Source organism: Esox lucius, chromosome 19 (assembly GCF_011004845.1).
Source record: "Esox lucius isolate fEsoLuc1 chromosome 19, fEsoLuc1.pri, whole genome shotgun sequence".
NCBI lineage: Eukaryota > Metazoa > Chordata > Actinopteri > Esociformes > Esocidae > Esox > Esox lucius.
The window spans coordinates 46,274,921-46,297,223 of record NC_047587.1 but is presented as its reverse complement, the minus strand read 5'-3'; the positions used below and the strand labels follow the sequence as shown (position 1 = coordinate 46,297,223).

General features: G+C 40.5%; 1 protein-coding gene across 5 annotated transcripts in view; it reads right to left on the bottom strand.

Moving 5' to 3' along the window:
* The window catches only part of LOC105008069 (serine/threonine-protein kinase BRSK2), an 864,007-nt gene that overhangs the window by 223,115 nt on the left and 618,589 nt on the right, over positions 1-22,303 (bottom strand). For all 5 annotated transcript variants that reach the window (XM_029115106.2, XM_029115108.2, XM_034288278.1 and 2 more), the window contains exons 6-7: positions 11,438-11,471; positions 11,124-11,192 (exon numbers count right to left, since the gene is read on the bottom strand). In XM_029115106.2, coding sequence (XP_028970939.2) covers positions 11,124-11,192; positions 11,438-11,471 — 103 coding nt within the window. The remainder of the gene's footprint in view (positions 1-11,123; positions 11,193-11,437; positions 11,472-22,303) is intronic.

The following is a 22,303-nucleotide window of genomic DNA, read 5'->3' as shown; positions in this document are numbered from 1 at the left end:
TGCGAGGGACACAGTCGAATGCCTTCTCCAAATCCACAAAACATGTGGATTGGTTGGGGAAACTCCCATGAACCCTCCAGCACCCCGTAGAGGGTATAGAGCTGGTCCACTGTTCCACGGCCCGGACGAAAACCACACTGTTCCTCCTGAATCCGAGGTTCTACTATCGGCCGTATTCTCCTCTCCAGAACCCTGGCATAGACATTCCCGGGGAGGCTGAGAAGTGTGATCCCCCTGAAGTTGGAACACACCCTCCGGTCCCCCTTCTTATAAAGAGGGACCACCACCCCGGTCTGCCATCCCAGAGGCAATGTCCCCAACCGCCAACGAGGAGTTTGACTACCTCAGTGACTTCAGACCGGGTGATGGACAAGTCCACCTCTGAGCCCTCAGCCTCTGCTTCATCAATGGAAGACGTGACGGCGGGATTGAGGAGATCCTTGAAGTACTCCTTCCACCGCCCGACGACATCCCCAGTTGAGGTCAACAGCTGCCCACCTCCACTATAAACAGCGCCTCTCCTGAGGCACCGGACGGTTTGCCAGAATCTCTTCGAGGCCAGCCGATAGTCCTTATCCATGCCCTCACCGAACTCCTCCCAGGCCCAAGATTTTGCCTCCACAACCACCCGGGCTGCAGTCCGCTTGGCCTGCCGGTACCCGTCAGCTGCCTCAGGAGTCCCACAAGCCAACCAGGCCTGATAGGACTCCTTCTTCAGCTCTGAGTGGCTGCTTCGACAATGGAGGTGGAGAACATGGTCCACTCGGACTCAATATCTCCAGCCTCCCTCGGGATCCAGTTGAAGCTCTACCGGAGGTGGGAGTTAAAGATCTCTCTGACAGGAGACTCAGCCAGACGTTCCCAGCAGACCCTTACAGTACGCTTGGGTCTGCCTAGTCTGTCCAGCTTCCTCCCCCGCTATCGGATCCAACTCACCACCATGTGGTGATCAGTTGACAGCTCCGCCCCTCTCTTCACCCGAGTGTCTAAGACATACGGCCGCAGGTCAGATGAAACGATAACAAAGTCGATCATCGACCTACGGCCTAGGGTGTCCTGGTGCCACGTGCACTGATGGACACCCTTATGCTTGAACATGGTGTTCGTTATGGACAAACTGTGACTAGCACAGAAGTCCAATAACTGAACACCGCTCGGGTTCAGATCAGGGGGGGCGTTCCTCCCAATCATGGCCCTCCAGGTGTCACTGTCGTTGCCCACGTGGGCGTTGAAGAACGATGGAGTCCCCAGTCGGAGCACTTTCCAGCACCCCTCCCAGAGACTCCAAGAAGGTTGGGTACTCTGCACTGTCGTTCGGCCCGTAGGCACAAACAACAGTGAGAGACCTATCCCCAACCCGTAGGCACAGGAAGACGACCCTCTCGTTCACCGGGGTAAACTACAAGACGTGCGTAGAGGTGATCCCAACTCTATCCCGAATCTCTAGTCGGAACCTCTGAACCTCACGCACAATCTCAGGCTCCTTCCCCGCCAGCAAGATGACGTTCCATTTCCCTAGAACTAGTTTCCTTGTCGAGGGATCGGGTTGTCGAGGCCCCCGCCTTCGAGTGCCGCCTGATCCTCTACGCACCAACCTCTTATGGTCCCTCCTGCAGGTGGTGAGCCCACGGGAAGGCGGCCCCACGTCTCACCACCTGCAATCTTTTGAAATGTCAAACCACTAGACACATACTTTGGTATTGTTAGGGCTACCTTGTGTTTTTACCACCCGGTTTTAATGCACAGGGTCTGTGGTAAGCTGTTCTTTCCCTTGTTGTAGATTATTTGCAGAGTCTAAAAACCAGGTAACTGATTGTTTACATATTGATTCATAAAGAGCTTTAACAGTTACCTGGGTTTCTCTTGAGCTGGTTAAGGCAGTTGAGAAATGTTAACGCATTGTGAAAATATTTGGAGTCTGGAATTTCATCAGGACATCAGATAATCTTTTGGCAGATTACATGAGAACATTCCTGAAGCACAAGCAGGAAGCTAGCGTGTTCCCACCATCCATCAGTGGTTGACTAGGATGCTAAAGAACAGTATATTCGTGAATATCATGAAAAGGAGGGTGTGCAGATTGACATGGAAAATATTGTGGTAAACAGTGCTAGGCAATCGTTGGCTCAATTGGCAATGAATAATGGATAGTGGGCGGACTAACCATATGAACACATAAGGTATTTAGCCACTACCTTTTTTCCAGTGAAATAGAAGTTAGTAATTTCTCTTTCATCTCAGACACAGTTGCGATGGTAAAGTGGCGTTACACAAAACAGACACCAATCAAACCACATAACGGCAATATTTGTATTGCTGCTTTCACAACAGGTTATGCTAGACTCGAGTTGTATTCACTCTTGGAGAAGTTGGATAGAAGTGTGCCCTACACAGACACTGATTCAGTGGTCTTTTTCACATGCCACAGGGATTGGGTGCCCCCTCTAGGCCAATTCCTGGGTGTATTGACCGATGAATTACCACATGGTGACAGCATCGCTCATTTTGTTAGTGGTGGGCCAAAGACATACGGTTACAAAGCCATAAAAGGTCTGACCTGTTTCAAAGCAAAAGGCATTACACTCAACAACTACAACTCAGGTATTCTAAATTAGGAGACGCCAACAAGACTGGTTCATAACTATGAATGAATCAAAGGTGGTCATCTCCTTGCTAATGCAGACACGTTTGCTAGTGATAAGAGCGTTCACATTGAAAAACAGAGTTTGTCCAAGAGCTTCAGAGTTGTATACAACAAGCGTGTACCCTGATTACAGAACAAAGCCTTATGGGTACTAAATCCCATTCTATGGTGGATAGCAGGTTTGACCCACGACTAGAACACCCATACAGCTGCGTCAGTAACTCGGGTAAAATGTATTTTGTGAAGATTTGATGCTGATGTTGTTTTCTCCAGAGAAATTCAGAATATCATTTGGGTTTATTCATGTTGACAACTGCTGTGTGACCTCTGTTTTAATAATTGACGATTTAATGAAAGTGCATCAGAGAGTTTGGAGATGAAGATTTCACACAATATTCACACCACCGTAACCTGAGTGCAATTTACCTTGTCCAAAACATGTTTGTTAAAGGCAAATGTAGTAGAACTATTAACTTGAACACAAATGACCTCATCTTGTTTAAAAACCCCAGTGACAATCAGCAGATAAGTATTTTAGGCAGACAGATATACCCCGGTCTTTCTCGGTTCTTCATGGAGTTTTAAAGATGCATCACATCCACCTTTTGGTTATTTACATATTGACTGTAAAGTTACAAAACCAGAAGACTACCGTCTGAGAACTGGTTTGTTTTCCAGGGATTGGCCTGTCGTGTACGTTCCTAAGAAAGTTCGATCATGTCTAAATGCATTAGTAGAAATGTACCACTTTTAAAGATGCTATTTAAGGCACCGGCGAGTCAACAAAAAGTTATTTTAGAATCAGCTTCCACCGACCTCATTCTATCACTTTGTGATATAGCTCTTAATCTAAGGCTCCGAAAAGTAAAGAGACAAAAAGCAAACATGTCTAGTAAGAACAGTTCAGTCGCAAAGAAAATAAAAATCATCAACCAAATCTGGAGGTTTTCTACTATTGTTACTGCAGTTCTGTTCCTAGACGGTCTACTTGCATCGAAACAAAGTTAAACAACATGGATCATGCTCACAAAATATTTCTGGTGCCACAACATCAGTTAGAAAAACTGCGAGAATCCAAATGACTAGCACTGATGTAAAACAACTTGTTGAAAATGATTTGGACTCATCGAATTGCAATATACTGTTGAAGCCTGACATGGATTTACATGAGAAAGCTAAAACATATTAATGACCATTTCACAATACCATTTCACACAATACCAATATATAAAGATTTGACTGTTGTTAGACAGGGGGAGCTTGACACAAATACACTGACTTTAAGTCTACCCGGGTCTGAGACTGGGGTTGATGTAGTGAACATGACTGAGACTAATTAAACTGCAGAACGAAATGTTAACGTTGTTGATGAAATTTTGGACAATGTGCCTGCGAGGGGTAGGAAGACTGTTGAATATATTCTTAATAGAATGCACAAGTCTAGAGATTTGACTTCATGGACTTCAAATGGTGTATTCATTGTCAAAGGAGAGATAATCAAGGGTTGGATTTGGTTAAAAGTGTGAAAGCAACCACTAAAATTGCTGATGCTAAAAGGCTGTTGAGGTGGGGGGAGTATTTAGAGGCCACGGCATGTCTCAACACGCCTTTTACAACTATTGCAAATGAGCTTGTAAGGTGTAAAATCTATTTGTATAAACAAACGTCTGGCGACACAATGGATCATTTAGCCACACCCCGGCACCTACTTCTAGTACCACTCCCCCCGCAACTGGTTATCAACCAACCAAAGCTTTCTTTCTGTCCCCTACCACAGACCCCACAATATGGCTTCCATTTCAATGTGTTTTTATTTTCAGCTTTTTTTAATCATTTGCTATTCATTCTCAAAGTGTATGCATTGCCTTGAATAAATGTTGTATGAGAAATACTATGTAAACATTGTTGTGGTTTTACGATTATAATTCAAATATAAAACCAAAGCAGACAAACACATGATTTACTTGACGTCTATTTCTTCAACAACCAAGACAAATTCAACAATTCACAAGATTGAGCATGTTGAATGCAATTATACATTTGCTTATCACGCTTACTCTGGTACATCTTAGACACAAATTGGAGACTAGCACATCATTTTTTTCTGAAATCATCAATATAAAAAGACATAGTATCTTTATTACTCAAACCTCTTGTCTGTTGATAAAGAACACACAATGGTGTCCACGTGTGGTTGAAATCATGTCCTGGACTTGAACTGTATTCCACATTTTCACATGTGTGCAGAAATGTACTGATTGACTTGTTAAAATACGTTTAATCTGGGGGTTTCCAAAACTGTCATAAAACCTTCAAACGCTGTCGTCCGTTATGTAAATAGCCAGCGCTCCCGGGGTGATTGCTCGGGTGTGTATTAACAATCGTCATTGATGCAACATCTCAGACTGGCCCCCAAGGTAGTTGGTTGCATGCCAGCACACCATAGAAATGAGTCCTAGATGAAAATTGGTTCACCTCACCGGCCAACTCTGCGGTATTCAGTTTCACGCACTGTTCACCCTGTTGTGTAATTTGGTGGGAATGGTTTGCTAGGAAGTTGCTGACCGCCTATACTCATAGCTATACACTTAAAATCATAATGGTTGAAATTAAATAGATTTTTTTGAGTAACATCCTGTAAAACTGTCATTGTCCACCAATCCAACAACAATACATTTTGGCAGGGATCCTAAAAATAGGTTTTCCTTGTTGCAAACGCGACCCCCCGCCGTTAACTAAATGTCTTCATACACACCCCCATAAGGCAGAACGCGTCTTTACAACATACCATCCTTTATGTTGACACCGTTTAACATGACTTTCTCTTGAAAGAAGATATCACTATGAACAGGGCTGATCATTTCAACTGTTACTACTACTATCCGCTGAATAAGCAGCCCTTTTTGTGAGTCCATTATTCTCGCCTGCAGGATCTGTAACATCCATGTGACCTTCAGCATCCTTGAAAAACAAAACAGCTGTAAATTGTCTTTAATAATTCACATCCATAATTCAGACTGCTCTCTATAACAGCTCTGTAGGGGTATGTGTTGCTACTCTGGCTAATAAAACGATCAACCAAGGAAACATCCACTTTTGAAAATATGGTGGCTATCAGGTAATTGATAACCCCAACACGTGCTCCGGCATCAATATTAGTTCCGTCAGGTTTAGTGAATTTCACACGTAGGTACAACAAAGTATTGTTCAGGTCAACGTAGTCTTCGCCACTTCCTGCAATAAAGAACTCGAGAGGCTGCGTCTATTATTACTGATAGAAAGGAACTGTGAATAAATCAGACTCTGTTTTCATACATTCACCAGACATACGGTGTAGGAATGCCATCTTCCTAAAATAAGTTCTTAATCCACCGTATGTTTTCTTTTAACCTTGGCTCTTGTTTTTGTCTCATTCTTGCGTTTTTTACTCTTTGGTACTACCAGGAGGTCTCTTTCTAACACCTCGAGTCATAACCATCAATCCAGATACATCCTGCTGTTTTGTTTGGTGTGCCATAACACTGTAGACAACCTTGCCAACTATATTCCTCGCTGCATTTTTCAAATGTGGTTTTGCTATTGAGAACCCACGCTTCAACAAAAGTATTGCCATCTGGAAAAGCCATCGGAAAAGGCACCCTAGACCAGCCTCATACACTGCAGCGCTACCATGATAACCCGGTAAACTTTGAGGATCATCATGGAGTTCTGTGGCTGCATCTTATAGTCTAAAAGATTGTTTGAAGGGTAATTTTGCAATCACCTTTGCCACTATGAATGAAACCAATTAAGTCTGATAAGATTTTACTTCAAAACAGATCTCATAAAAACTGACTCTTACTAAGAGGTACGTAGTGTGGCTTGTTGTATGTCACTGTGACCACTTCGTTCTGTTTCACTGCCATATATATAGTTCTCAACAGCGGGACATGGCAGTCCCCAACTCTTTGATAATCAACTGTGTAGATGTATAGGGTGTTAAACCCTGCCAGAATATCTGATGGGAATGGGCCATACCATGGGACGTACCACCGTTTGCCTGGTTTGAAGCCTAATATCTGTTCCAACTTTGCACCAAATTTCAAACTAAAATGGGGCTCCCCTTTTAGAAACATTCTATTTCTAAATTCATCATATTCCGCCCATACGCCATGTCGTTTTATATGGAGTTACTTTTGTTTCAATAAGAAACAAAACTATTAGTATTGAAAGAAAAACATCAACTAAAAAGTATTGAGGTCATAAATAAAATCTTTGGGCGGTGGGCGGGTATTAGAGAGGAAATGCATCTCCATTGGTCAACCAGACTGAGCAACATCAACAGTACCACTCTGTTCACATTGTAGGCTTGTTACATTAATAGGTAGACAGGGTATCTTGCATGGAACTATGTTTGAGTGAACGCACATAAAATAAGCACAACAGTTTGACTAAACAGCCTAGCACAGATTTATTTGCCTATTCATTGTTTATATGTGAGCATTCTATTATTACCATTTTGGATAAGAAAAGATTCAATAGTTAGTGGCTAGCCAACACGCCCAATGGCACTGGCTGGCTGAGCTAGCAACCTATACAACAAGGACATCAGGAAAAAGCTATGGTAAATTGTTTTGTGCCTTGTAACATGTGTAACAGTTGAATAACGAGCTATATAGGGTTCTATTGTCTGTCTGTTTAGGAGGTCCCGATGACCTAAACAGTGTGGAGGAGAGTGGTGACAGACAGCAGTGGAAGTAATGTCCATATACCACATGTATCTCATCCGCACTGAGTTTATCTATAACAGATGATATAAATGGCCTAGATATTCCCTTAGTTAAGCCTACTATTACCTGGATAGGTAGGTAGTGGAGGTGCCAGAATCATTGTGGATTGTGTTTAGTTTATCATAGGCAGCATAATATTAAGTAACATTAATATGTTAGTTGTGTCCCAATTCTTCACCCTTTTTCTAAAACAAACAGTCCCTCCTGTCACTGCTGAAACACATATCTTTTTATGCATTAGGAGGATGCAGGAACACACCTTGGAGAAGAAATAGCCAAATTGGATGTGTGCTCTCTTAACCACCTCTATGTCTAACAAGCAGCATGGTAGAGATAACACCATTACATTTAAATGTATTCATATTCTCCCCCAATTGACACAAGATATACAAGCAGCATGGTAGAGATAACACCATTACATTTAAATTTATTCATATTCTTCCCCAATTGACACAAGTTAATTTAAGGGGATTGGTGATCTACAGTATGGACTGGAATAACTGTAGTTATTTTGGGAGGGGAAAAACACCACTTTATTTTATTTGCTCTTTACCAGACATTGTGTATCTACAGTGGGAAGAACTAGTACTTGATACACTGCCAATTTTGCAGGTTTTCCTACTTACAAAGCATGTAGAGGTCTGTAATTTTTAACATAGGTACATGTCAACTGTGAGAGACAGAATCTAGAACAAAAGTCCAGATAATCACATTTAAAAAACACCTGTCAACACACTCAAACAGACTCCAACCTCTCCACAATGACCAAGACCAGAGAGCTGTATAAGGACATCAGGGATAAAATTGTAGACCTGCACAAGGCTGGGATGGGATACAGGACAATAGGCAAGCAGCTTGGTAAGAAGGCAACAACTGTTGGTGCAATTATTAGAAAATAGAAGCCATTAGTAACACACCACACCATCATGGATTAAAATCCTGCAGCACATGCAAGGTCACCCTGCTCAAGCCAGTGCATGTCCAGGTCCGTCTGAAGTTTGCCAATGACCATCTGGATGATCCAGAGGAGGAATGGGAGAAGGTCATGTGGTCTGATGACACAAAAATAGAGCTTTTTGGTCTGAACTCCACTCCCCGTGTTTGGAGGAAGAAGAAGAATGAGTACAACCACAAGAACACCATCCCAACCATGAAGCATGGAGGTGGAAACATTCTTTGGGGATGCTTTTCTGCAAAGGGGACAGGACGACTGCACCATATTGAGGGGAGGATGGATGGGGCCATGTATCGTGAGATCTTGGCCAACAACCTCCTTCCCTCAATAAGAGCATTGAAGATGGGTCGAGGCTGGGTCTTCCAGCATGAAAACGACCCAAAACACACAGCCAGGGCAACTAAGGAGTGGCTCCGTAAGAAGCATCCCAAGGTCTTGGAGTGGCCTAGCCAGTCTCCAGACCTGAACCCAATAGAAAATCTTTGGAGGGAGCTGAAAGTCCATATTGCCCAGCAACAGCCCCGAAACCTAAAGGATCTGTAGATGGTCTGTATGGAAGAGTGGGCCAAAATCCCTGCTGCAGTGTGTGCAAACCTGATCAAGAACTACGGAAAACGTATGATCTCTGTAATTGCAAACAAAGTTTTCTGTACCAAATATTAAGTTGCGCTTTTCTGATGTATCAAATACTTATGTCATGCAATAAAATGCAAATGAATTACTTAAAAATCATACAATGTGATTTACAGGATTTTTGTTTTAGATAAAAATGACTTTTACATGCTTTGTATGTGGGAAAACCTGCAAAATCAGCAGTGTATCAAATACTTGTTCTCCCCACTGTACATGGACAGGCACATATTCAGTTGAGCAAATGTTTACCCAAATAAAGTTATAGAAAGGACCAAAGTGGCCATTAGGAAAAAAATTGTTGTTGAGCTAGTATGTCTAAATAAGCAGTTATACAAACCCGATTCCAATAAAGTTGAGACACTGTACAAATTGTGAGTAAAAAAGGAATGGAATAATTTACAAATCTCATACTTATTTAATTCACAAGAGAATATAGATAACATATCGAATGTTCAAAGTGAGACATTTTGTAATATCATGCCAAATATTGGCTCATTTTGGATTTCATGAGAGCTACACATTCCAAAAAAGTTGGGACAGGTAGCAATAAGAGGCCGGAAAAGTTAAATGTACAGATAAGGAACAGCTGGAGGACCAATTTGCAACTTATCATGTCAATTGGCAACATAACTGGGTATAAAAAGAGCCTCTCAGAGTGGCAGTGTCTCTCAGAACTCAAGATGGGCAGAGGATCACCAATTCCCCCAATGCTGCGGCGAAAATAGTGGAGCAATATCAGAAAGGATTTTCTCAGAGAAGAATTGCAAAGAGTTTGAAGTTATCTACAGTGCATAATATCATCCAAAGATTCAGAGAATCTGGAACAATCTCTGTGCATAAGGGTCAAGGCCATAAAACGATACTGGATGCCGTGATCTTCGGGCCCTCAGACGGCACTGCATCACATACAGGAATGATACTGTAATGGAAATCACAACATGGGCTCAGGAATACTTCCAGAAAACATTGTCAGTGAACACAATTCACTGTGCCGTTCGCTGTTGCCGGCTAAAACTCTATAGGTCAAAAAAGAAGCCGTATCTAAACAGGATCCAGAAGCGCAGGGCCAAGGATAATTTAAAATGGACTGTGGCAAAGTGGAAAAGTGTCCTGTGGTCAGACTAATCAAAATTTGAAGTTCATTTTGGAAACCTAGGACGCCATGTCATCCGGACTAAAGAGGACAAGGACAACCCAAGTTGTTATCAGCGCTCAGTTCAGAAGCCTGCATCTCTGATGGTATGGGGTTGCATGAGTGCGTGTGGCATGGGCAGCCTACACATCTGGAAAGGCACCATCAATGCTGACAGTTATATCCAAGTTCTAGAACAACATATGCTCCCATCCAGATGTTGTCTCTTTCAGGGAAGACCTTGCATTTTCCAATGCCAGACCACATACTGCATCAATTACAATGTCATGGCTGCATAGAAGGAGGATCTGGGTACTGAAATGGCCTGCCTGCAGTCCAGATCTTTCACCCATAGAAAACATTTGGTGCATCATAAAGAGGAAGGTGCGACAAAGAAGACCTAAGACAGTTGAGCAACTAGAAGCCTGTATTAGACAAGAATGGGACAACATTCCTATTCATAAAATTGAGCACCTTGTCTCCTCAGTCCCCAGACGTTTGCAGTCTGTTATAAAAAGAAGAGGGGATGCCACACAGTGGTAAACATGGCCTTGTCCCAACTTTTTTGAGATGTGTTGATGCCATGAAATTGCAACTTATTTTCCCCTTAAAGTGATACATTTTCTCAGTTTGAACATTTGATATGTCATCTATGTTGTATTCTGAATCATTGCATTCTGTTTTTATTCACAATTGTACAGTGTCCCAACTTTTTTGGAATCTGGTTTGTAGTAATTCAAGAAAGGAACCAAGAGGACAGTGGTCAACAGTCTGGCTTTTACTTCCAATGTTTGTTTTACCAGCCATCAGAGTTGTAACTATTAGTCAATGATGTGTACAGTATGCAAGCTTAGGATTTTGCTTCATGTACCTTGCTGGTGGCAATTCGTATTTTCCCTTGTGGAATTAAAATTGTTTATATAAGATTCATATTTATGAATTACTGAAATTCATATTTCAATAATTCAAAGACTGAACGTCGAAACTCACCACCAAAAGGGCAAAGAGGATGACCCCACAGCTCCATACGTCTGCTTTTCTACCATCGTACTTCTCCCCCTAAGAGAGAGGAGTGAGATCAAGAAGATAAAAGAGTAAGAGAAAGGCAGAGAGATAGGGAAGAGCAGAATAGTGTGAGATGTAAGTGAGAAGAATGAGATATAAGGCAAAGAAAAGAGAAATGAGCAGAAATTGTGGAATAAAAGGTACAGAATAATAAAGGTGAAAGAGTAAGAGATTGTTAGTTGTTAAATAAAGGCTAATCTCATAGGAGCATCTTGGATCTTATACCAAAACACACTCACCCTTATAACTTCTGGGCATGCGTAGTGTGGAGATCTGTGGAGTGAGAAAAATATACCTTAATTAAAGCTGCAAGCAGCATGTAGTGGGTTTTAACATTAAGCTATTATTAGCCAGATTGTAATTTTTTTCCAGGGGGACACATCCAACTCATGTCCATAGCCGTAAACAATATTACATGTATGTTTTTCCCTTTTCACTAGTATCCCCATGTGGCCAAATGGAAACATTTTATATGAACTAAACTCACAACCCTGATCATGTGTACCAAATGTAATTACACTCAACATCGGTCATTTGATGCTATAGAAGTAGCGTTTGGATTGTTTTTCAATCATTCAGAATTGCCGAAAAACCATTACCAAATGCAAATATGTTCCTTGGGAGGAGATGGACTTTTTGTATAAGTCCATCTCAAAAAATCCAAAATGTCGGAAAATCAATCATGATGGACTTGCATAAAGTGCAACATTGGAGGCTTGTCACAGCACCACCATGAGGCTGACATGCATGCCACTGCACCAGTGAACTGCTGAAACCCTAATTAGCAAATTCATAGGAAATATTCACATTTAAAAACAAATGCTTAGGCACTGTGCATAAACATGTTAAATCCCTCCATATCTCTAGGGCCTATTATTTTCCGCCTATTGATGCTTTTGTATTATAGTAGCAGTAACAGCATCTTTAATTGAACTAGATGGCTTCTGATGAATGTATAATCTAAATTACTCTTACGGGCATCTGGTAAGGATGCCCCCAGGAAGTCTCCCTAGGGAGGTGTTCCAGACACGTCCAGCTGGGAGGAGACCTCGGGGTAGGCCCAGGACTAGGTGGAGAGATTATATTGACACAAGCCTGGGAACGCCTCGGCATCCCCCAGTCAGAGCTGGCAAATGTGGCTCGGGAAATGGACGTTTGGGGTCCCCTGCTGGAGCTGCTGCCCCCGCGACCCGATACGGATAAGCGGATGAAGTTGAGATGGAGACTCTTCCATATGCATATAGTGCACTACGTTTGACCTGAGTACTCAACTACATTTGACAACTCTGTCATTTAATTTTGTTATTACCCAAGTTTGTAGGATTGTGAAAGAATACATTTGAAAAAAAACATTCCATTGATACCATACTTTCATCAGTATGTCAATATCAATGTCATACAACCAGGGTAAGGGTTAAGCTTAAGGTTAGGATAAAGGTTAGAAGTTAGATAACATTTTTATGGCTTTATTAGACATTTGAGCGCAGGCTCAAAGGTCTAGGTTGCAAACACCACTCTTCCAAAACTGTTCTCCTACGTAACAGAACCACTTCGCAAAGCCCAAGCTAACTCTCTCTGCTTTGTCCTCATCCTCATTGATCTATCCATCGCATCCTACATTTCAACCTCTCGGATTTGGGCATCTCAGGCTCTGTACACCCTTGTAGGATTCCTACTTGGAAGGCTGCTCCTACCAGGTGACGTGGAGAGAATTGGTATCTGCCACGCAGCCTCTTACTACTGCTTTTCCCCAAGGCTCAGTTCTAGGTCCTCTCCTCTTATTCTATCTACTGTATACCCCAAGATTATTGGCTCTGTACTGTCCTAAAATACCTTTCTTATCATTGCTATGCAGATGACGCAGCATTTTTTCTCCTTTTTTCCTGGCAACATTTGTCTCAGCGTAACTGGCTGACAATCTCTCCTTGGATGTTGGCCCACCATGTCAAGCTTCACCTTGACAAGACTGAGCTGCTGTTCTTTCACTGGAAGGCCTGTCCACTCCAGGACATATCCATCATGGTAAGACAACTGCAAAGCATCCTACTCCCAGAGTGTAAAAACCTTACCTTAGACATCGCGCCAGCAGGTTCATGCTTTACAACATTCATAATGTACAACCTTACCTCACAAAAGAAACATCACAGGTAGTCATCCAGGCACTTATGTCACATCTGTATTACTGTAAATCACTCTTATTAGGGCTCCCAGATTGTGCATTCAAATTGCACCTCAAATTAAAAAAAAATGCAAATTATAAAAAATGCACCTCAACCTTCCCAAGTTCTTCCATGTTAACTCGCTTCTTCAAACATTCCACTGGCTTCCAGTTGAAGCTCTGATCCCCTACAAGGCCGTTGTTCTTGCCTATTGTTGTGGAAATTCTGAAACCTGATGCATTCTTAATGATTAAAGGACTGAGTCCCCTTGTTTAGATAAATAGATGTGTGGGAGAGGGGATCTGGTATATGTCTTAGGGGGCATTCTTGATTGGTAACAGTAGATTACAGGGTTAATCGTAAATTTGCCTATCTGTAGGTTGTCCAGATGAAGTCCCCCTCAAGGGTTGAGAAAGTTAACCAGATGGGGGAAGACAACATGTCCCTTGTGTCAAGCACAGGATATGTGATAGAACAAAGGGCATGTGTTTTATAGACATAGGACAGATGGGCAACAACTTACCACACCCCTTTTTCTATGTAATATATACGGATTGTGCATGTATTGAGTTAGAGACTCCTCGGATGATTATGTTGGTAAGCATTTGACGCGTCTCTCTTATTTGCAAATAATAATTAATAAAATGTTTCATTGTGCCTAGAGAATTTCGTCTCTGCACTTCCTTATTAAAGAGTTCTGATCGATAAAATTACCATCACACTATGTAGCAACAAGGGGAGACTGTACCTTTCAGAAAATGCTCAAACGCTACATCCTGATTCGGGATGTTCATTCAGCCACCTCTGGGCTCTTGGCCATTCCACCCTTTCATGGGCAGTATCCCGATCCATGTGGTCAAAACTCTGCAATTTCTTGGCACCTTAATGCTGAAACCAGGTTCCCCTGGAGGCTAGGATAGAAGAAACTCCCATCTTCAGAACAAATCTGAGAACTTGCCTTTTCATTCAGTACCTAAAATAGTTATACTGCCACCACCTCTGTTGCCCTTTTGTAAACTTTACGTATTAGGTTTTATGGTTGTTTGTATGGTTCTTTGCAGAACTTTTGCCAATGGCTTATTAATTTATTAGAATACATTTACTGCAAAATTGTGTGTTTGCGCTCTTAAAATGTATGCACTTACTGGAAGAGATTGTTGGCTGAATTACTCAAATGTAAATGCAGTTGGGATGGTGCCAATAAAACGCACAAAAAAAGAACCAATGGCAGCACCATCTACTCCTGAAAGTCTGGTGTTGTCTCTGGAACGGGAATCATTTTGTTTGTGGGCAGAGGATGGAGTCATAGAAAATAAAGACATTAGTTTGGAAACTGTGACATAACAATTGTATTGCTAAACATGGAAGATCTTGGGGCTGAGCAATATGCAAATTGGATGCAAGACAAGATTATGGTGTACATAACCTTAAATGTATCATTCATTTTACATTTATTATATTTTGTAAACTGCAGTTAATGTAATATTAAAAAGTTTCAGAGACACTTGTAAACTAACTTGAATATGATACTGAATGTTAATCTACTTAGTCAATTTGAAATACATTTTATGGAAACCCTTATTTTAGCCATGGAATTGATCTGAAATCTAACAGGACAATAAAAGTTATACACTGGGGGCCAAAAGTTTGGAATAATTTACAAATGTTGCTGTTTTTAAAGGACATTTTTACTTTTATTCAACAACGTGGTATTCAATTGTTTCAAAGTATAGCCGGGACATTAATGATGTAAAATCATAACTATTTAATTATTTTTGATTAAATCTACACAAGCCTCATTTACAACAACCACTACTCCAACACCTTATACTTGAGTGATCATGCCAAATTGCTAATGTGGTACTAGAACAAAATAGACCTCTCACGTCCTCACCTTCTGCTTTTTGCAACCTAATACCTACCTTAACACATGCCTGATCATTACATACTGTGACAACACAATAACACAGACAACGTTAAGTTTAATTAAAATAAACCAAATAATTTTCCATTATATTAAACCCAGTTGAAACCAATGTTCTAGTACCAAACAGGCGTTTTCGAATTATTTAAGGATGTGTTCAGTGTTGATTTATGTAAGTTGTAAATAAAAAGAAAAATTAGTCTTGGTATCTGTCTTGGTATCTTAGTCTTTCAGAATTCACCTAGCAAATGTACACACTGAAAATGGAAAACACTATTGCAAAGATAAAGTAAAAAAATATTTTAAAACTAGTCAAGAAACTGACATTTAAGTTAGGAAAATCCAGAATTTTAACTTTTGTTTTTTTAACTGAGGGTGAAATTTTTTTGTAAACCTCCCTAAATTAAAAAATGTTAGACAATTTAATATCCTGCTGAGACATGGTGCACCAAGACCTGTAGGCTGAATTACCATGACAGTGAAACATGTAGAACGTCATTACAGCGTGACAGAATGTTTTGATTTTCAAGAATTTGGTAGATAACTGATAGACCTGATAACTGATAACTCTCTAATGTTCTAATATCGTTCATCAATATCTTAGATGATTCATCTTGACTGATGCTAGAAGAGTGATCTACAGCCGGTCTTAAAACAGCTTTGTTAGCTGTCCATAAGTGTAGCTCTCCAGCACAGCACTAATCAACTAGCTAGCGAACTTCATGTAGCTCAATTAGTAAATATGCTAGCTACAATACTGCATACAAAACAACTAAGAGGTTTGGTCATTATCTGCCATCAACCTTGTTTGATACAGGAACCAGCTCGCTATATCAATCAATTTATTTATAAAGCCCTTTTTACAACAGCAGTAGTCACAAAGTGCTTTTACAAAAACACCCGGCCTTAAACCCCAAGGAGCAAACAACAGTAGTGTTGAATTTCAGTGGCTAGGAAAAACTCCCTAAGAAGGCCAACATATAGGAAGAAACCTAGAGAGGACCCAGGCTCAGAGGGGTGACCAGTCAATGAGAGAGCAGGCAATGTATGCTTTACCTGCTTGTGCCCAATGTTGTGAGAAATTAGGTTGCTAACTAGCTCAATCAAACACACCTTACTATGCAATATAATTCTTCGCTTCAGGAAAACTCACGTGTAAGCAACTTCTTTTGCAAAGAAGTCTAGCTGCACATACCAGTACCAGAAACCATTATGAAACAAAGTCGCAAGATGTCAGTTATATACCCTCTGGCTCTGAGTATTTTTCTGTTGCCTTTACCTGGCTGTCACTATAAAATTACTGCCAGGTGCTAAAGCACGTTGTCCTAATTTTTTCACTATAAAAAGTGGAAGAGGGAGACAAAAATGCAATTTTGAAATGTGGAGGGACAAGTCCCTAGTGAAATGCCTGCCTTCGTAAAATAAAATTTTCAAAAAATGTGGTTTTCCAATAGCTTGTTTAACAGTTTCCATTTCCAGTGTACAGGCTACATTAGATCATTTTGACAGGAAATATTGCAACAATTAGGCTTATTATAGCTAAACGTTTCCAAAATATACAACAACTATTTACCAAATAGGCTAATATCCCCATAATAATACCTAACTTCATTTGAAACATACCCACAAAACCAACAGGTCTACTGAATACACAGTGTTGTGTCCTCTTGGAAAGCTTGTAATTTTCCAAAATACTACCACCTTGTAAAAGGAAGCAGGTGTGACCTAACGAACAATTTAAGCTGTCGATGGGATTGGACGTGACAACGTCATTGATTATTAATTGACAGGAAGTCACATGGCAAAATACATTACTGGCTGTAAAAGTCAAGTCTTACCAAGGGAAATAAGTCAGAAAAAAGATCTGCTAAAAACATGTGTACAATAATATATGATGTGTGTAAAATTTTACAAGAAACTAACCTCACTGGACACACATACTCTAGACTATTTATTGTTTTAAAACACAGAATACCCACTATTCTTCAGAGGTGGTGGCAGTATAACTATTTTAGGTACTGGATGAAAAGGCAAGTTCTCAGATTTGTTCTTTTAATTAAAAGAAATGTGACAAATATTAAAATAAAGGTCTTTGTTTACAAGGGGAAAATAAAATAATAAAATGTACTTTTAAATAATTTCATTAGGGTTAGAATTTAAACAGGCATTTATCATCCATAGCCTAAACCTTAAGATGGTTTGCAATGGAATCACGATTACGGCAGCAGCAATTTCAACTGCCAAGACCAACTTACTGTTTTACAAACACTTAACATTTGCTCTTCCTAAAATAAGAGTTCCTTCAAAATAATAGTCCAATATAAACAAAAAGAATAACGCAAAACTTTGAGGACTGAATGCTGCCATGCTCCCAACAACCCACTCATTCCCCATTGACTCACAGGCACTGCCATAGCTTCAAAAATAGCACATCGTAACTGCTGATAGAACCACCAACTCCAACTCAACATTCTAGCAGATTCACACACCAACTACATCAGCTCTTCCTAAAAAATAAGAGTTCCTTCAAAATAATAGTCCAAAATAGAGAAAGAGAATAACAAAACTTTGTGGACTGAATGCTGCCACATTGTTTGAGATATATATTTTTCATATAGAACATTTAAATATCATGGGCCAAAGATCCTTCATAAGCAAACAGCATGCAAATCAGTTCAAAGATATCAGAGTAGATGGTGTTTAGGTGATTTTAATTCATGTTTAGTGCTATGATAAAGTGCGTAAGTCTCGAATATTCCTGAAGGGATATATAGCCTGACAAAGTGCCACACCCAAGGTGAAAGTAATTAGCCTATTACGCGCGCATCGTTTGAGATATCAAAGTTCCAAAATATAGAATTGAAGATACTGGTCCCAGGGTCCATCTCAGCTAACGGTGTGCAAATCCGTTTAGGGGTTTCTGAGGAGATATCGTTAACAAGTTTTTCACAAAAGTCAAAAAGGAGGCCATATTGTTTGTGATATCAACTTTTCTTATATAACCTTTAAATACCTTGGTCCAGGGGTCCTTTAAACCGATTGTCAACCAAATATATTTAGCGGTTTCGGAGGAGATGTCGTTGAAGAGTGTTTTTGTTAACAGCAAAATCGTGAGAAACATCAGTGATGTTTATAGCGCCCCCAAGACTTATTTGTGTATGAAACTTTTCCTGTCCATTTATATCCATAGTAGCAAGCAATACGACATCCATGGTTTTTCTTTTCCTATAGTTCCCCCATGTAGCCAACTTGAAACATCATTCACACAAAATAAAATCACAACCCTGACCATGTGTACCAAATGTAATTTCACTAAATGACAAAGATCAATAGATAGTGTTATAGCTATTATACCACCACTGTTTGGCCAAACTGAATGTACTTGCATGTCCTGAAAACTATCGCACTGTGACATGTACCTCCAATGGTATTATAATACCATTATAATTACATGTCTTCCCCAGCACAGAGCATATTAATGAATTCACCTTTTATTTGATGTACGATAATGATGGGGTACGAAGAGAAAGGAATGTAGTCTTTATGTAAATTAACATCAATGATTGAGCAAACTATTTATTTTATAATTGTTTAATTTCGATGATTGAAAGACTATTACAGGTGGCAACAATAAAACCAATACCTTTCCAGATTTTCATTTATTTGGAAAATGCCCTCCCTATTCTTACTAAAAATATGTTGACTTTGGTAGGGCATGGGCATATTTAGCCTATGTACCCATGTGCTATTGTTAAATTACAAGTCCAATTTCATTTTAATTTAACTGCCATGTCAACAATTTTAAATGTACAATTGATAAGTTTAGAGAAATTACAAAACTACTGAGAATGGATTATCTACTGAGGCTTAAACACATAACACCCTCTCTACCAAAGGCACATTTTTAAGAGCTAAATCATTGGTTATAATGTTCATGTCACCAGAATGATTTAAGGAGAACTAATGCTAGTTTAGACAGACTCTTCTAGCATTAATTTTTTTATTAAATAATCATGGCAATGTTGCATTCCACTAAACATTTGCTTATATTAGCAAATCATTGTGAAAAGGAAAACAGTGGATTAAATAGCTACTGAGGCTGGAATTCATAACACCGTATCTAAAAGGCAAGTTATTAATACCTAAACCGTCTGTTATAATGTTAATGTCAACAGAATAATTTTGGATGCAGTAACTAGCCAGACTCCTAATAAAAGCCACTAGCTGCTGACTAATGAGGCAATATGAATTACATGTACAGTATAGTGTGTTGCATTGGTTGTTAAAGAGGGACAACAATATATAGTTTTGCTGAATGTAGCAGAGTGATTTCACATTATATTTGTAATTTTAAATACATTCACCGCGGTACTGAAGAGTTTTTCCGCAAAAAGTATCCCATGTACATTACAGTGGGGGGATGGAAAATATAAGGCCTTTACACACTGCATTGTCCCAGCCTAAGACTGGCCCAGGGTTAGCTTAGGCTGCGTTCAAACAAGAGTTTGTTAACCCTGGGCTAAGGATTCACTTCTGTTCCTAAGCCCTGGTCTAATTGACAAATACGACACAATACCCTTTTACATTCTATGATAAGCTGCAAATGTTATGTTCTCTCTGGCATGCGAATAATGTTACTGTAGACACATCACTGACACATGATCAATGTTACGCTACCACCAATCAATTAACGACTTCATGACATCGACTGATCAAGATGCCAACCCTGTCAGTATTAGCTTGAACAACTTATTTAAAACTATGCAAAGAAAGAGAAAAACATTAGTCAACCAACGTTATTTCGATATATTTGCTGGATCTACATCCAAAGCAAGCTGCAATAACTAAGTCGCTAAGATTTAGCAGGCATAATGAAACGACAAAACTTTGCAGAGTGAAAGGACCAAAACAGATGGAGCTCTTGGTAACGGTGCACATCACTAGCGTATGTAAATTAAGTGAAAGGGCAGGTTTTGTGATTGGAGAATAAATGTTCTATAGTTTTGTTCTTGACCCTGTTTCACACTGGTTATTTTGTCATAATTTTTCTGGGGCCAGCCCTGAAAGTCAGTGCTAACCCTGCTCCAGAGCATGGCCAGCTATCCCGGAGCTAAGGTTGGTGCTTTCCCACTTCAAAATATGCAAGTGTGAACACCATTAATGGGTGCTCCACCTTATAATATTCTTTAACCTATGTAAAAGTTTATTGAAATTGTAATTTTGTTTCATTTATAAACTTCCCCCACATAGATTTTCCTTTGAAAATGTAGCCTAGACAATACAAATTACAGAAGCACCACAGACATTCATTTTGAAGGCAACATATGAAAATTAAGTCTTACTGTTGCTGACTAGTCTCTTATGTAAAGTGTTACTGTTGCTACCGAGGGTTAAAAAAAATAACAGGCCTGCAAGTATAGAGCGGAATAGTTGTTTTTAACGGTTTAAATAGAGCAATTAGTTTAATGCCAACTCCTTTACATGAAGCGTTCACAATCGGTTGCATGGATATCGTGGATGTAGCGACAGCTGGCCACAATTAATGACGTGCGGATACTTAATCACAGAATTCGCAAACTCCTCTTCAATTTTGCAGTTTCGAAATCAAACCTAAACATTTTCTAACTAGAATCGATATCGGTAATCCCGGTATATCCGCATGTCAGTGTATTTTCTGAGCCCATTTAGTGTAATTTAAATGACAAAGTAATCATCCCCTCTTGAAAGTCATTAGCCGCTGCACAACTTTTGTACATGGCAGCTACATTTACAGTGGATATAAAAATGACACAAGGGTAAATCATGTCAGAATTTCTTCCACCTTCAATGTGACCCAGAACATGAACAATTAAATTGAAAACAAACCGAAATCTTTGAGGGGTAAAAATTTAAAACTCACAATTACCTGGTTGCAGATGTGTGCACACCCTTAAACTAATACTTTGTTGAAGCACCTTTTGATTTTATTACAGCACTCAGTCTTTTTGGGTAGGAGTCTATTAACATGGCACATCTTGATGTGGCAATATTTGCCCACTCTTCTTTGCAAAAGCTCTCCAAATCTGTCAGATTGAGAGGACATATCCTGGGCACAGCCCTCTTCAGATCACCCCACATATGTTCAATTGGATTCAGGTCTGGGCTCTGGCTGGGCCATTCCAAAACGTTAATCTTCTTCTGGTGAAGCCATGCTTTTGTGGATTTGGATGTGTACTTTAGGTCGTTGTCGTGCTGAAAGGTGAACTTCCTCTTCAGCTTTCTAACAGATGCCTGAAGGTTTTGCGCCAAAATTGCCTGTTATTTGTAACTGTTCATAATTCCCTCCACCCTGACAAAGGCCCCGGTTCCAGCTGAAGAAAAACAGCCCCAAAGCATGATGCTGCCACCACCATGCTTCACTGTGTGTATGGTGTTCTTAGGGTGATGTGCAGTGTTGTTTTTGCGCCAAACATACCTTTTGGAGTTATGGCCAAAACGTTCAACCTTAGTTTCATCAGACCATAACTCATTTTCCTACGTGCTTTTGGGGGACTTGATGTTTGTTTTTGCAAACTTCAGACGGGCTTGGATGTTTTTCTTCGTAGAAAAAGGATAACACACCTGCATCCATATGGAGCAAAAAGGAGCCGAAGGGGGGTCCGGTGTTGCGGAGTTAGTGTTTAAAAGTTAGAGTTTAAAAGCGGTACAGCGCCTAGAGCTGAGCCAGCAGAGCCCCGCCACACCGGTCGTTGTGGGGGCGATGCACATCCCGCTTCCCCGGGATTACGATCCAACCCCGGGGGGCGATCCATTTCCTCGTCTGGACAGACCACCGAAACCTGGAGAACATGCAGGTAGTGAAAAGACTGACCCCTCGCCAGCCAAGGTGGGCTATGTTCTTCACCCGGTTTGTTTTTACGCTCACATATAGGCCAGGGAGCAAGAACGTCAGAGCCGACGCGCTATCCTGACAGCATGACACGGAGGAGAGGCCAGTGGATGATGCTCCCGTGCTGCCGGCATTGTGCATCGTAGCGCCAGTG